This window comes from Galleria mellonella, unplaced genomic scaffold, assembly GCF_026898425.1.
Source record: "Galleria mellonella isolate WM207_F2 unplaced genomic scaffold, CSIRO_AGI_GalMel_v1 utg64, whole genome shotgun sequence".
NCBI lineage: Eukaryota > Metazoa > Arthropoda > Insecta > Lepidoptera > Pyralidae > Galleria > Galleria mellonella.
Genome location: NW_026442133.1, coordinates 6,225,948 through 6,241,050, shown reverse-complemented (window position 1 = coordinate 6,241,050; position 15,103 = coordinate 6,225,948). Strand labels below are relative to the sequence as shown.

Below are 15,103 nucleotides of genomic sequence, written 5' to 3'. Positions count from 1 at the left end.
TAAAAAAGTATCTTATTACATCAAGGATTTATACTTTTATATTCCAACGGTTCTCCACTTTAAATTTCTGATGTGAACTAAAACCAGTCGACTTGTTTTGCAACATGTTAGTGTACCTTGTTAAATGCAATTGTATTATAAGTGTGTATTTGTATAATCTTTGTTGGATGGAAAGTTTATCCTTCAATATTAAATATTTTTTTTAAATCCAGTAGTTACTTTATCCATTACAAACAAACAAACAATCATATATTTCCTCTTTTTAATATCAGTATTCATATATCTAATCATAATAAAAAGTACAGACAAACTAAAAATCGCCTTTTGCTTAAAATGATAGCAGGCCATGTTATTTACTTCTTTGGAAATATCTAGAACTATGTAAATAATTTTAAAATAAAATAATAATTTGTTTTTTTATTAATAAAATGAAAAAAAAAATTATACCACTGAGGTGGTAAACATACGGCCAACCTGATGGTAAGCGGTTTCCGTAGCCTATGAAATATATAGCAGGGATATTACGCGTGCGTTGCCGACTCTGAAGAAATTTATTTAACCTCCTTTTGAAGAATCCCATGCTGTAGTCTCTTGGGAGAACTTCGTCAGGGAGCTCATTCCATAACCTGAGTGTTCGTGGAGGAACATGTCTCTGAAACCGCGTTGTACGTGACCATTTAGGTTATAGGGTATGAGGGTGAACTCCCTGTCGATGGCGAGCCGTACGATGGTAGAAATTAGCTGTGGACATCATATTGAACAATTTCTCTGAACACAATCCGTTGTACGAGTGATAGAACAGGCAGAGTGAGGCAAAATCTTTTCTAATACTTAATTAAGGGTTCGATACCGCTTGTAAACTTGAGATTATCGACAATTCTCATAGCTCGTTGCACTGAGTCGAAGGTTTCAAGCTTTTAGGTTTAGGTGCTCCCGCCCATACGTGACAGCAACACTCCAAGGGGGCCGGATTTGCGATTTGTATTTGTATTTTAATCTTTAATCCAGCGTGAAGTAATGCATCGCTTTATTAAGTACATCGAGTTTTTTTATTTTAATGTTAACGTAAGGTGCCTTTAAGTTGTTATTATAAATGTAGTATATTATCTATGTAAATTACGTCATTAACTAATATACAGATATGTTCATATTTTGCTTCATGTTTAATGTTAGTATGTAGACAGATAGTTAATTGACATGTATGATAGATATCTAGCTCTTATTGTTATATACGGTGTCGACGAGGGATAATATGACCACGAATAAAATTCTTGCCTTGTCTTTTTGTATTAAGAGTCCGGCAAGAGACAATTCTTGGCATCTGGTGAACTGGTCATAAAATTCTAAAATTGCATGCTACAATCATTATAATAAATGTAAATGTCTCGTGTTGTGCAAGTAACACGGCTTATACAAATTCAAGTATTTGCGTAAGCTTTTCGGATTCGTCCTCCATTACTACTTATACTGTGACCAAAAGGGTCCACGACGTGAACTTTATGTAACCTACCAACAATGTTATTATATAATAACGTTTAAAAAAATATATTAGGTGTATGTTCATTATTTTACTTTAGTGCATATGTTTTTTATAGTTTCTCTTTTATTTTAAAGTGGATAATATTATTCCTTTTTTACATTATATCCGACATGTGTACATGTATAATATAAGATAAATAAATAATGTGAAACGGAAATGTAAAAAAATAATAAGTTAACCCTTTAGGAATTTATCTATTACATATAAATGATGCTTACATTAGTAATAACTTTTGTCAAAGTAGGTGTATTTTAAATTAATGATGAATTTACATGGAAAGGTATAATTAGCGGCACATGTTGAATACGTAGCACAAATTATATTGGTATAAAACTTACATAATTACAGCAAAATTGGTAATATTTTTGCTTTCTGGGGTCATATTTTTTCTATACAAGCGAGTATTCTTAGAGTATTTTATAACATTTTATAAATTCATCACGAGTGGTTAACTGACCTGCTTCATCGTCACTTATCATCTCTCACTGGTACCTCATCAGAGTATACCGTTAGCGCAGGCGAGTTTACCATTCCATTATCATCTGTGAAAAAAACCCTATTGATTGCAAAAAACTTATTTAAATCGGTTCAAAATGGGTAAAGTAAATGCTGATATTCAAAAGAAACCAATCAAATGCGAGTTGAACTCACGACTCACAAAGTCGAAAGTTTCATATATAAAATAATCAGTATTGTTATTACGATTAGGATTTCCTTTTTTGAGCCAATATAGTCGAATTCAATCTTGATAATAATTCGTAGCTTCACAAACTTTGAAGATTGTGAAGCAATCAATTGGAAGGTGAAGGATGATTTTTAATAATTTTCCTATTTTTATAAGTCGAAACCCGGTGCATAAAAAGATATAAAATGTAAACCAGTTTTAGATAGTGCCAACTAAATTTATCTAAACAAAGCTCTTTTGATTGAAGTAATTTTTTGAAGAGCAATATATACTTGTATTTCTTATAAGAGTTGGATATATTAAAGTATAATGTAAAATCTTTTGCAGCCATGTAAAAATGACGACAGCTTTTACTTGACCCCCTCCCCTTCTCACACGTCATATTACCGTCATCCGAAGACCAGATCTCCCCTATTTACAAGTAACGTAATTTAGGGATGGCCCCTTAGCATGTTTATACTAAACAAAAAAATGCTCTTGCTTTATTCTTTATATTTGTTTATTCTAACTTCGCTAATAAGACAAGATCTCTTTGTATTAATTTTTAAATGTGTTTAAGCATCAAACGTTTCAAAGTTGCTTGTATGAAATAATTCAAGTTGTATTACGTACGTATTGGTCCCTAGTGCATTGCATGGTTAGAGTTTCCCCATACAATTTACGATGGTCGAAGTATGGATATGGAGCCAGAGTAAACAACTTTTAAATAACTTACGAAATACGGTGAGCTGCTTCTCGCTCGAAGCTTTGGTGTAAATTGGTGTATCCAGAGAAACTTCGCACGAGTAGCTGCCGCTTGCCGCGAAATCCAGATTCTGTAGTATTATTGAGTTTTCCGTTGCTAAGGCAATCTGAAAATAAATATGTTTTGATATTATTTTTATATGGTATAGTAGTTCTATAACTTTATGGGTATAGCTAAAAGTTTGTTTGAATAGTGAAATTTAATAAAACGGACGAATAAATGACGTGACCATAAAGAAGTCTGATCATGATCAATATGGTACAAATAAATAAAAATAAATATAAATAAAACTGAGCAATCGAATAAATGTTTTGATCAGTATGATTAATTTCATTTAGAGATAGTTTCTGTGATAATTTAAATTTTTCAAACACTTTATTATATATATTTTTTTAATTCTATTGAAACTGACTATAAATTGAATATATATAATAAAGTCATTGAAGGGTGATTTGGACACACAGACGGGGAATTCTGCATCAAAAAGTATCATTGCCATCAACAAACATGGCACTTGTTATTGTAATTAGCTGTAAAACTTTGTTATCAAACAATGGAACGGTGTAATAAAATTGCCGAGATAATGTACTTAATTTTAACTTCTGTGATGTTGGTACTTTATTTTGAGTATGCATTATGTAAGTACTTGTTTCAAATGTACACATATTATAAAAAAAAATGTTCCATGTAGCCCTATATTGCTTAAATTTGTGAGAAATATAGTGGAAATACTATCTAATAATATGTAAGAGAATAAATTTCAAAATTTTTACTGTAATAAAAAGAAATTGTCCACGTGTATATTTTTTCGTTTATTTGTTTGTATTTGTATGGTAATGTAATGGTAAAAAGGGTTAATTTAGCCCTTTAAAGGATTGGGAACAATAAGGTAAATATAATATACAGATATTATTCATGAAAATTGATTTAATTAATCTAAAGTTAATTTTTTTTTCTAATAAGATTTCAAAAACTTATTTAGATTTCAAATCGATAGTATTAGTACTTGTATAGTTGCTGAAGTACTGTCGAAGTTCCATTAGAAGGGTTCCTTTTTGTCTTTTTATTGCAGTCTGTTGTTACAGCAATCTGAGATTTTGGCTTATTTCAAGACATAGGTCTAATATTGAATAGTTTATGACTTGGACGTAATCCAATCAGGCCTGAGGTTTTGTAGTTATGTTGCAATAAAAGACATTTAATATTATTTTTTGGCCGCAGCCTGTATAAATTTTTTTAAGAAATAATAATATAAGAGATCTGTATAAGAGTATTAAATGCCAAAACAATATAGTAGAAGATTGGAGCTCTTAAATGGCTACTTAGAGTGCTTTATAAAAAGTCCCTAAAATAATCTTTTTTGCCAATCATCTTATTGACTCTTGAGGTTCTCAAAATAGGATGGGCAATGCTGCAATTTTATCCTACTATCCTATTAATATATTATTATGTGAAAGTTTGTGGAGATGTTTGCTACTTAACTATGCCTAAACTACTTAATGGATTTTAATGTTTCATGCATATAGATAAATTCCAAATAAGTACATTTATTATTTTAATTTTAATTCAAGAACAATTAAAAAATATGATCTTAAAATTTGACATCAGTCAAATAGGTATATATGACATTATGTTGATTGCGATTCATTAGAATATGATTGACAACTACCTACTTAATATTAACAACCTACTTGTACAACAATTAGTCCATTACCTTAAGGTTGTCTTGAAAAGATTGCTCTCAGCAATAAGACCGCCTTACTGTACTTATACAATTGTATCGTTATGTTTGTAAATTATCTTGTTTATTTCCTATATTGTATAATGCAAATAAAGTATACTCATTCATTGATATGATTCGTTGAATGGAAATATCTAGTGAAGATTTTAGGCCTTCTCGTGTCCAGTTAGTTACATGTATGATATACTCGTCAGTTGAACTAGCAATTTATTTAACGACACTCCCATCAGTTGCTTGGTGTTCTCCGGATTGACCTGGAACTGAGGTCGACCTGCTACGCCCTTTATTGGTTAAACGAGCTGTGTGCATGCAACGGAATGTAGGCATGCCGAATTAATTTAAGTGCGCTTTTGCATTACCTGCCACTTTTAGTTGTACATGTACTTGCATTGCATGCCTGCTACAATTAGGTGCTCATTACACTATCAAACATGATGACTAATTCTACCTATCAATTAATTAAGATATTATAAGGAATATACATAGAATTTAAAGTTGCTTGAATTATATTTAAAACATTTTTAAATTATTTAGTGCATAAAATATTAATTAAAGAATGCAAAATAAGTAATGCAACATATAATACGGGAAACGCTTTATTATTGGTTGAAACAAAACGTGACATCACATACCATTCATCGGCTTTATTGGTATCTACTTTTATATTGTGTAAATAGTATCTTTAAAGATAAAATTTATTTGAAATTGTGTTCATTTAGTGATTTTCAGTTCAGTAATCTATTGAAAAAAGAAAAAAGTAAGAAATATTTTTATTCAAGTAAACTTAGATTTAAGCATTAATTTTTAAGCAGTATTTTTTTTATTACCGCTCATTCGAAATGCAATTCCAGTCAAAAGGAACTGGCAAGAAACTCAGTTGTTGCTTTATTTGAAAAGTTTAATTATATAAACAAATAAAAATTAAGTTTAGTAATGACTTAGTATCGTCACGAAAATTATAAATAAAATTGATATTAAGTTTAGTAATCACTTAGTATCGTAAAAAAGTGGTTTATTCAAAGCACAATTGGCCAATTTTCTAAAAAAATATGCATTTGTGATCAAATCTAGATTTTAAGTCTGTAGAATTTAAAGGAATGAACGCTGCAAGATAATTGTTAATCCGTTAGGTATCGATAAAGGCTATAACAACGCTAAGACAGCTAGTATAGAGTAAATATTATAATGCATCAACATAGTTTTATAGACAGAAAATGCTATATATATATATATATATATATAATAAAATAGAATCATTGGTAATTAAAATTCTCTACGTCTATATTATGATATTTTAAAAGTATGTAATGTCATTTAGCTTTATTAAAGTTTATCAAAGACTGTCGTGAATTATTGCTAGTATCCATAAAAAGGTTTTTTAGTTTTGTCCGTGGTCTATATAACAACATTAAAGTGTATATGAAATATTTGGAACAGCTATAGTAATAAATATTGCACATGGCATTCGACGTAATTTTAAGTCCCCGAAAATAGTGGCATTTGAATTATTCATGTTTATTTAATGTTAATATTATTTTAAAAATAATTTGAATATTTTCAACAATATGTTTGTAGGGGGAACTATGTGTTCAGCAGTCGAAAAAAAAATCCATGCATATTCTATAAAAATGTAATGTAGTTTTAAACATTAGATAATTCATTTAGCAGCTTTAAGATATAACATAGAAATAAGTTGTTACTGATTAAATAAAATATATTTATTTTAGGCTATATGAATATAAATATATATAAAAATATATAAGAATATATAAAATGGACAAGTACAAATGGAGCTTGAAGGATATTATCACCATATCAGCTGTTAATTGTCCACTGCTGAACATAGGCCTTTTACATAAGGGGGGGGGGGGGTTTGCCAGTAGTTTCCACGCTTGACAGGATCGAGGGATATATTGTAATATATACCAATGTCAATTGTTTCTATAACTACAACAACCAATGTATTTTTTTTTGGAGTCTAAGAGTTTATTTTAGAGGGGAAAGGTGATCACAACTGAAATCTCTTTTAGTTGTTACCATCTTTCACGTTCCATTACGTCTTCGTAATGAATCTCAACCCATTACGTTGTTCTTGATAACTAGTTGGTTAACACCAATAATGTAAAATCCTTACAAGCTTTATTTACACATAAAAGATTGTTGAAACTCAATTTTTTTTATTTACTCTGAATTATTTTAATCAAGATATTTTGAGGCAACATAACTTTTCGTCAGGTTTGGTATTGATATTCAAATGAAAAACGCGTAGATTTCGCTGGGAAGTTATTTGTAATGTTGGTGTTTACCGTACAACCTTCAGAATTTCCTATATTTCTTTACCACGCAGAATATATGACATTTTATCAGTTTTTATTAAGTTTGAAAATATTAACATAATATTATTATTAAAGCTTATGTTCATTTTATTTCCCCTGAAGAAGACATGAAAACTTGAATGAAGTCGAATCAATTGTCAAAAGTTACAAACATAGTGAGTTCATAAAATTCCCGTTATACATGTATATATATATATATATATATATATACATACATAGAAATTAACATAATATTATTTTCAGTGTCTATAAAAAAATAATTTCATTTCAGTATACTAGTATGAAATTGTTTTTTATTAAACATGCATGGTACAAAAGGCGTGCGTATGCTAATGGCATTCTCTACCAGCCAAACTTAGAGAGTTAAATTTGGGTAAAAGGCTAAAATATATTATTTAATTACAACGTTCTCTTGTATAAAATATTTCTTATGTTTGAAGTATCTACATTATGAATTTAGCAGTTTTGTTTTTAAATAAATGGAGCTAACAAAATTATTTATAAACAGGCCCGGGCTTCAGTTTGTTTTAATAGAAATTAACGTAAAAAAAAAGAATAATTGATTCGTCCGAAAGAGAAAACATACATATAAACATTACGAAAAGTTAAAACAAATTATATTGACGAATTTACTTAATTATGGTTCTTGCGTGTACTTTTTTTTAGTGAAATAATATTTTTAAGGTGAAAAAGCAACGTTGTTTCTAGAATAATGTGAAAGTAGTCACACAGGCGCAGTAAAGAGTTTTCCTTATTAGACAGGTGACACTAAATCGAAGATTTTATGGCTAACATCTAAAAGCGAAAAGTAAAGAGCAAATTATTCCTGTAATGAAATTTTGTCCAAGACTTCGAAGCGTAATGAAACTACTTGATGTCAGAATTAAGAAAGAAATGCTGTTAAAATAGTAAAATACTGATCAGAGATATTGTATATAATATTATATTTAATTTGAGATTCTGATCGTTCGGGCATTTAAGGAAGGGTTTAATATGAATAAAGTATTAGTTTCCGTCTACAGGTCTAATTTTGATATGAACGTGTCTATGTCTACATTTGGGTCCAAAACGTAATACATCAGAAATAGAGGACGAGCTAGTTTTCATTATTATTATATTGAATTCGAACTGTTCGAGTATATACAAGTTTGGCTTTGAAAATAGCAGAAAAATAGCATAAAAAGTTACAGTGAAAATGTGGTCCCAGGATAGAATAGGCCATTCCTTCCTATCCCGTAGGTGTCGTAAGAACCGACTAAGGGAGGGCGAGTAGCAGTAGCAGCGAGTAGTCCCTCTTAAAATATCCCTAAAGCCTGACTGCGGTTGACAATCCGCCTGCCAAGCATGACAAATACTAGAACAAAGGGGGAAAGATTATGATCAGCAGTGAACAGTTAAAGGCTGATATGATGATGATGATACAGTGGACAAAATCGGCACCTATTAGAATATTAGTTTTTAAAAGATTCCAAAAAGGAAAAGATTTTTAATTTTTATGCATTTTTTATGTATATGTTACATTATTATATAACTTATATATAAAAACTTAGAATCAATTTAAATAATGTGTAAGTTTAAATAACATATAAAAACATTTTAGAATCAGTTAAATTTTACTTGATTCTAAATTTTTTTAATCGACTGGGACTTCTTGTCCGAACTTTCAATGATTGAAGTCACTATTTTTTGCGAGTTAAAATATTTTGAGAGATAAATATTATGGACAGACCAGTTAATTTTATAAAAACCTATCGATTAACTACCTATACAATGAAAACTAAATATTGAAAAGAAATTTTTTTCGTCATCAATATACAATCATTTATGTACCTACAAATGATTACAATAAATACCTAATGGTATGTTATGTAGATGGTTCCATATAATAATGAAAATGATTAGTTATACATCTAAATATAGGTGTTTGAAAACAAAAAAAAGTTACGAAGTTTTATTTCGTAAAATAATAAGTTTATACCACATGCGTGTCTAGACGTATTTAGCATGAATATCGATCAAAATGTAATTTCCCATAGCTACAATAAAATAACCATAACTTCAACAACACACATTTTCACATATTAGCTGTACCTAAATACGAGTAGAATGCATTAATATGAATTCAAGTATCTACCTATCCTATATCTACTTAAATTTAGGAGGGTAACAAATTCACAAAGTTTATTCCTATAAAACTGGTAAAACAGAAGTTAGTGGTTAGGACAATTGGCATTAGAAGTACAAGTGAACCAAATCCGAGTTAACTGAACTTGAATTGTGTGGTAACCCTATACGTAACGCTGACCCGGAAAATTAACTCCACCCGGACGATTACCTGCTTGGCATACAAGTTTAGCTTTTAAGGGTATGTACATACATTCTAGCGCATTAAGATAGGTAAAACTAGGCGATGGTTCATTTGAAAAGATGTTAATGTTTTCTGTTTCGTTTCGGCTTGGAATAAATAAATGTTTGTAAGTAATATTTTTCAGTACCTTATGGCGATGGAGTAAGAATAAGATGTGTCACATTCTTTTATTAAGTTATAGAGGCGATCAAGAGAATAAATTACATCAGTGCAATATACGTCAGTGCAAGAGAAGAAAAACTTGCAATAAAAGCTTATTCAACTTAGTCAGCATGGTAATTCTTTTTAAGAGGTTATTAATATACTCGTAAAATAAATGGGGAAGCCTTGTGTCCAACCCATTAATGTATAAGACATTATTGGGTTGTTGAAAAAGAAAGATTTTATATTTAGATATAATTTTATGACGTATGCATACAGTATGTTACAATTAAAATACATTTATTTTTCGTAGAACAAATTCTCAAATTTGGAGAAGAACCTGATAGAATGTAATAACTGTTGCCTTTTAGATATGATGAGTATACTTGTATTCTAACTATGACACTTCTATTGTTTCATGAATTGTATTATGCGTTATCACTATAAGAAATTCCACTCATAATTATAATGGATACACAAAAGTAGAACTTGACAATAGGTATAAGCAACCACTGCTTTAATTATCGTATACCTAAATATTATAAAGAAAAAATAATATAGTAACCTATAAAAGGTATCATAGAGGAATTTGTCATGTTCATATGATTATGTTCAATATCATAATCGAGTTGTCTATTATAAAAAAAAATAACCTAATCAATTAACCTTAGACATCTTTGTATAAAAAGCGAATTATATGTTAAACGAATGAAATTGTTTTATAATAAATAAAAAAAAAACACACACACACACACACACACACACACACATACACACAAATACACAAACAATAAATAAACAGATACTTTCATATTATAAATTTGAAAAAAAAAAAAAACGATTGGTGAGTGCTGTTTTAAGCAGCATGCCATGAACTTTAGCACATATGTACAGTTTTCGATGAATAAGGACCTAAGTTAGTACGTTTCATACCGGTTAATCATATTATATTAATCTCGGTCATACGATCAAAGTTTCGGGTAAAGATGGCTAGCGTATAAAAGTCTGAATTCAACTCACATTGAGTACAGCTCCTGGGGTGGTAAAATTTCTATAAGGCGGCTTCCTGTCTCTAATGTATTGGAAGATTTTGGTGCCGTGACGGAGGAAGACCACTTTGTCGAGTAGGTGCGGCGGTACATCGTGTACGCAGCGGAGTCGCACGGAGCCACCGCGAGCTGCCCAGCGTTCCATTTGAAGTTCCACTCGCACTTCTGTGTGACCGCGAACTGTCAACAAATATAATATTATATTTTATTAATTCTTTTATGAGTGGGGATGGATTGTTATTAATAGAGTCCAGCGGTCCTATTGCTAGCAATATATCCATGTTAGATGGATATCCATGCTGTATCCTCTAAAAAATATCTATGTTAATTCTTAATGAATTCGTCATGTTGGGACAACTGACTCTTTCACCCTCACCTTCTCTGATGTCCTGCCATACCGATAGCGCAGACAATGTTTCCATTCCTTCATAATTCATTAAAAAACGATACCGTTGTCGTGCAAATGACCCTTTTATTATACGACCCCATCAGATGTAATCATCATTGGTAATTAATTTATTTATAAGAAGCAGATGTTAAATACGGCTGTTTATTAAATTAATGAAAATATCTAATTGTTTTTATATTATTGTTATGAAATATAATTGTTGTTATGAAAATATCATTATATTCATGTTGCTATTCATATTGTTCGAGAAAATGTATTTCCAAGAAATAAGTGTCCTGTAAAACATATTCATCATTAAATACATTATAGGGAGAGTACCTTTCTGTAGAAATACATTTAAGTATGTACAAATAATAAAACTGTAATTAAACTGTGTCCTTATAAAATTTACGCCAAAACCACTGGATGAATTTTGGGGTGGTGATAACCTAGTACTTGGTTCAATAGGATACTTTATACTGTTGTAAATTATATTATTCCCATGTGAAAATACAAAATTCGTCTAGAGAACGCTGTTGACAGTATAGCTAATTAGTGTACTGTAGTATATATATAGCTTCATGAATATTTAAATATATTTCATATATTATTATTGTGTAAGTTATTATTTTACAAATACAATGAAGATTAAAAGATGTAAAAATGTTCCACCCTTTTTGGAAACAGAAATACAATTAAATGTTTAAAATCTATGAAAAGCACTGGCAATGGTGGAATAACAAATGAAATAATAAAATTTTTAATTATGCCATTTACACCATATTTAACTAAATTATTTAATGAAATTCTATTATTAAAATGCAATTCCAGAAGATTGATGCCATCATAATTTTACAAAACAGGGGATCCGGCTAACATAGTAAACTACAGACCGATCAACTTGCAACAAGCTATCTATATAATTTTTACAACTATATTACTGGGTAGAATAACAAAATTATTGGAAAGAAACCAACCAAGGGAACAAGCTGGAAATAGAGTTGGTTATTCCACAATCGACCATATTTCTACATTGACTCAACTAATAGAAAAGTATACGAGTACAGAATACAAAAAAAGAGCTGTCCGTTTTTGTTGATAATTCAAAAGCATTCGAATCAATTCTACACGATCCACTGTGAAAAGCGTTATTAATACAAGGTGTAGAAAGCTATATAGAAATAATGAAGACAATATATAAAAATTGTAAAGCTATAGTAAAATTAGAACGTGAAGGAAAACCATTTTAAAATAAAAATAGGAGTACAAGAGGACTCTATTCCATCCAAATTCTTTATTGCGTTATTAGAATATATACATATTTAAGCAATAATAATATCAATAGTAAATATTTAAATTATTTGCGTTTTACCGATGATATTGCGATGATTTTTGAAAACTATAAAGTTGTCTTAAAATGAAGTCCTCAAAGATCTTTGATAGGACTAATAGTAGCAAAATACTTCTTATTATTGAGACACTAAGTATTGATTATGTAGAAGAGTACATAAATCTATGGATGTCAAAGTTGGACACTGAGCAAAGTTTTTCTAAACAAAATTCAAGTTTTCCAAAGAGCAGTAGAAAGAGGAGATAGGACTGAATCTTAAAAATAAAAAAAACAATAAAGTTATAATGAAAATTACACATGTTAATGATGTTGCTGAGCTGGCCTGTACACTAAAATGGAAGTAGGCAGGACACTTAGCAAGGACAATAGATGGTAGATGGAGCGAAAAAATGTTGTATTGGTACCCATGAAACAAAACAACGCTATGCGGAAGACCTAAAACACACTGGAGTGACGACATTATTGATGTGGCGGGCCCTACTTGGACGAGACTCGCAAAGGACAGAAACATGTGGAAATGGTTGGAAGAGGCCTATATCCTTAAATAGATACCCAAATGAAGAAAAAAGATAATAGTAATATATAAAAATAATATAAGACAACAATGAAGAATAATTGAATAACTTTTGTAAATTTATTTTATTAAGAAAAAAATTTTGTTTATTAAGGAAATTGCATGTAATATTTTTTCTCTCTTCTTTTTATAATGAGTAATAAAAGGCTTTTTAATTTTATAATTATATATATCTACTATTACATAAAGTAAAAATAAAAATGTCGCCGACTATATTTCCTGATACGATAACTATAAACTGTTTCAACAGAACTTAACGAAAAGATAACCAAGTTTTATTATAATTATCACAGAACCACTCTCTAAATGAAATTAATAACATTCAATCAAATAATTGATTTTGGATTTGTACATCAACAGACTATCTATGGCTAAGTCAATTATTATTTCTATGTTTATATTCACATTAAGTAACATTGAAGGTTCTTGCAATTGTGATAAACATAACACCTTAAGTTTATAGCAGAAATCAAACTCAATTCTAGTATTTAATTGTATTTTATAGCTGAAAGAGTTAGACAGAAAGCACGAACTGTGTTTCGTAGTACTTAGATGCGTAGATATTTTTACTTCAGTGGATCACCTACACGCTCCTTGTCAGAAGACAAAATGTTGTCCTTTTTTATGAGCTTTGTCACGTTTTTTAGAAATTGCCTCTGCCCGCGTCTGTTCTCGCTATCAAAGAAAACACGTGTTATCTTACCGCACTCAAAGTATACTTTCATTTGACTTTCAACTCTCCCCACTAAGTAATACAGCGCTATTGTTTATTTACTTGCCTGAACATATGAATTTGTTAGAGTATAGATATCGTTCTAGTATGCTTCGGTAAATTCAAGTTTCATGGAAGCACGTTTTACATTTCTACTTGTTTTTACTTGTGTAAAGTTTTATTGCTTGTCTCTAATAAATAATTGTTATAATCACAGGTATTTCTTTTATAGATGAGACGTATTATTTAATGTACTGTTTTGAACGTGATTAGTATCCAAATAAGACTCCCTGTTCGATATTCGAGTATGAGATGAGTATCCCTGTTGAGATTTACCAAGAGACTACAGCATGGGGTTCTTAAAAAGGGTTGTAAAAAGGTTTCTTCAGGGTTTCTTTTCTGCAACGCCCGCGTAATACCCCTGGCATTACAGGCGTTCATAGGCTATGATAACCGCTTACCATAAGGTGGGCCGTACGTTTGTTTGCCACCTCAGTGGTATTACATTACATTAGTGTTTATTAATTGTGCATTAATACATGTTGATTTTAAGTCCGATAGAATAAAAGTAGTATGCGTATTCTAATTTACCTATACCATTTGTTGATTATCTTACTTATTTAATATAATAAAATGGGAACTAAATAGTGTCTGTACATGAGAGATATTTAGAATAGATTTTTAGAAATTTTGTGCCTCTGCCTGTATATTTGTTCCGGCATCACGTATAAACTACCGCACAAAATTGGAAACGGTTTATACAAGTAAATTATTTAATGGTTTAGCTTAAAATTTGGTATATTTTTTATTGTAATACATCATCGAGAAGTAGTCTATTTCATGGTTTTCCTACTTCAGAAATTCATGCATACGAAGTAGCGAACGAATTTTAAATTCAAAAATAGAATAGAAATATCTACTCAAAACGTCGATCAGTATTAAAAGTACAGATGAGATAAGAAAAAATGATTAAAATGGAGATTCCAAGGGCTTACAAGTCCACTGGGCTGAAGCTACGGGTGTAAATTACTTACCTATACGTTATACGACAATTTTCCTAATCTGAGCGTGGGAACTGAAACGGCGATGAAATATAATGTGCAATCAAGTGAAATGGCGGCGCTTCGTGAAAAAGCTGGTTGGTATCCTTCTTGCGTGCCATAAACCATTTCAGTCTGTTTTATGGTTTGCGCGTTTTACGAGTTTGCAATGCAACTTTCCACTTGGTACGTCGCGGTACAATAGCGTAACTATCAATACTATTATGATTTTAATTGAATACCATTCGCGTGTTTAAGATAAGTTTTCATCAAACTATTTCAAAGCTAGGTACAATACCAGACAATCGACTTTAATTTGAAATATAATAGTTATGCAAATTAATTAAATGTAAAATTTGAATGAATGTGGTAAATAAAGAATAAATAAATGAAATTTGATTTATAGATGAATTATTTTGAATAATAATATATT

The 15,103-nt window shown here is 30.2% G+C and overlaps 1 protein-coding gene across 1 annotated transcript in view; it reads right to left on the bottom strand.

Annotated features, from left to right (window-relative positions):
• LOC113514036 (uncharacterized) overlaps nt 1–15,103 on the bottom strand; it is a 113,466-nt gene that overhangs the window by 21,419 nt on the left and 76,944 nt on the right. The window contains exons 3-4 of the mRNA XM_052900038.1: nt 10,577–10,785; nt 2,941–3,076 (exon numbers count right to left, since the gene is read on the bottom strand). Of these exons, the coding sequence (XP_052755998.1) occupies nt 2,941–3,076; nt 10,577–10,785 (345 nt within the window). The remainder of the gene's footprint in view (nt 1–2,940; nt 3,077–10,576; nt 10,786–15,103) is intronic.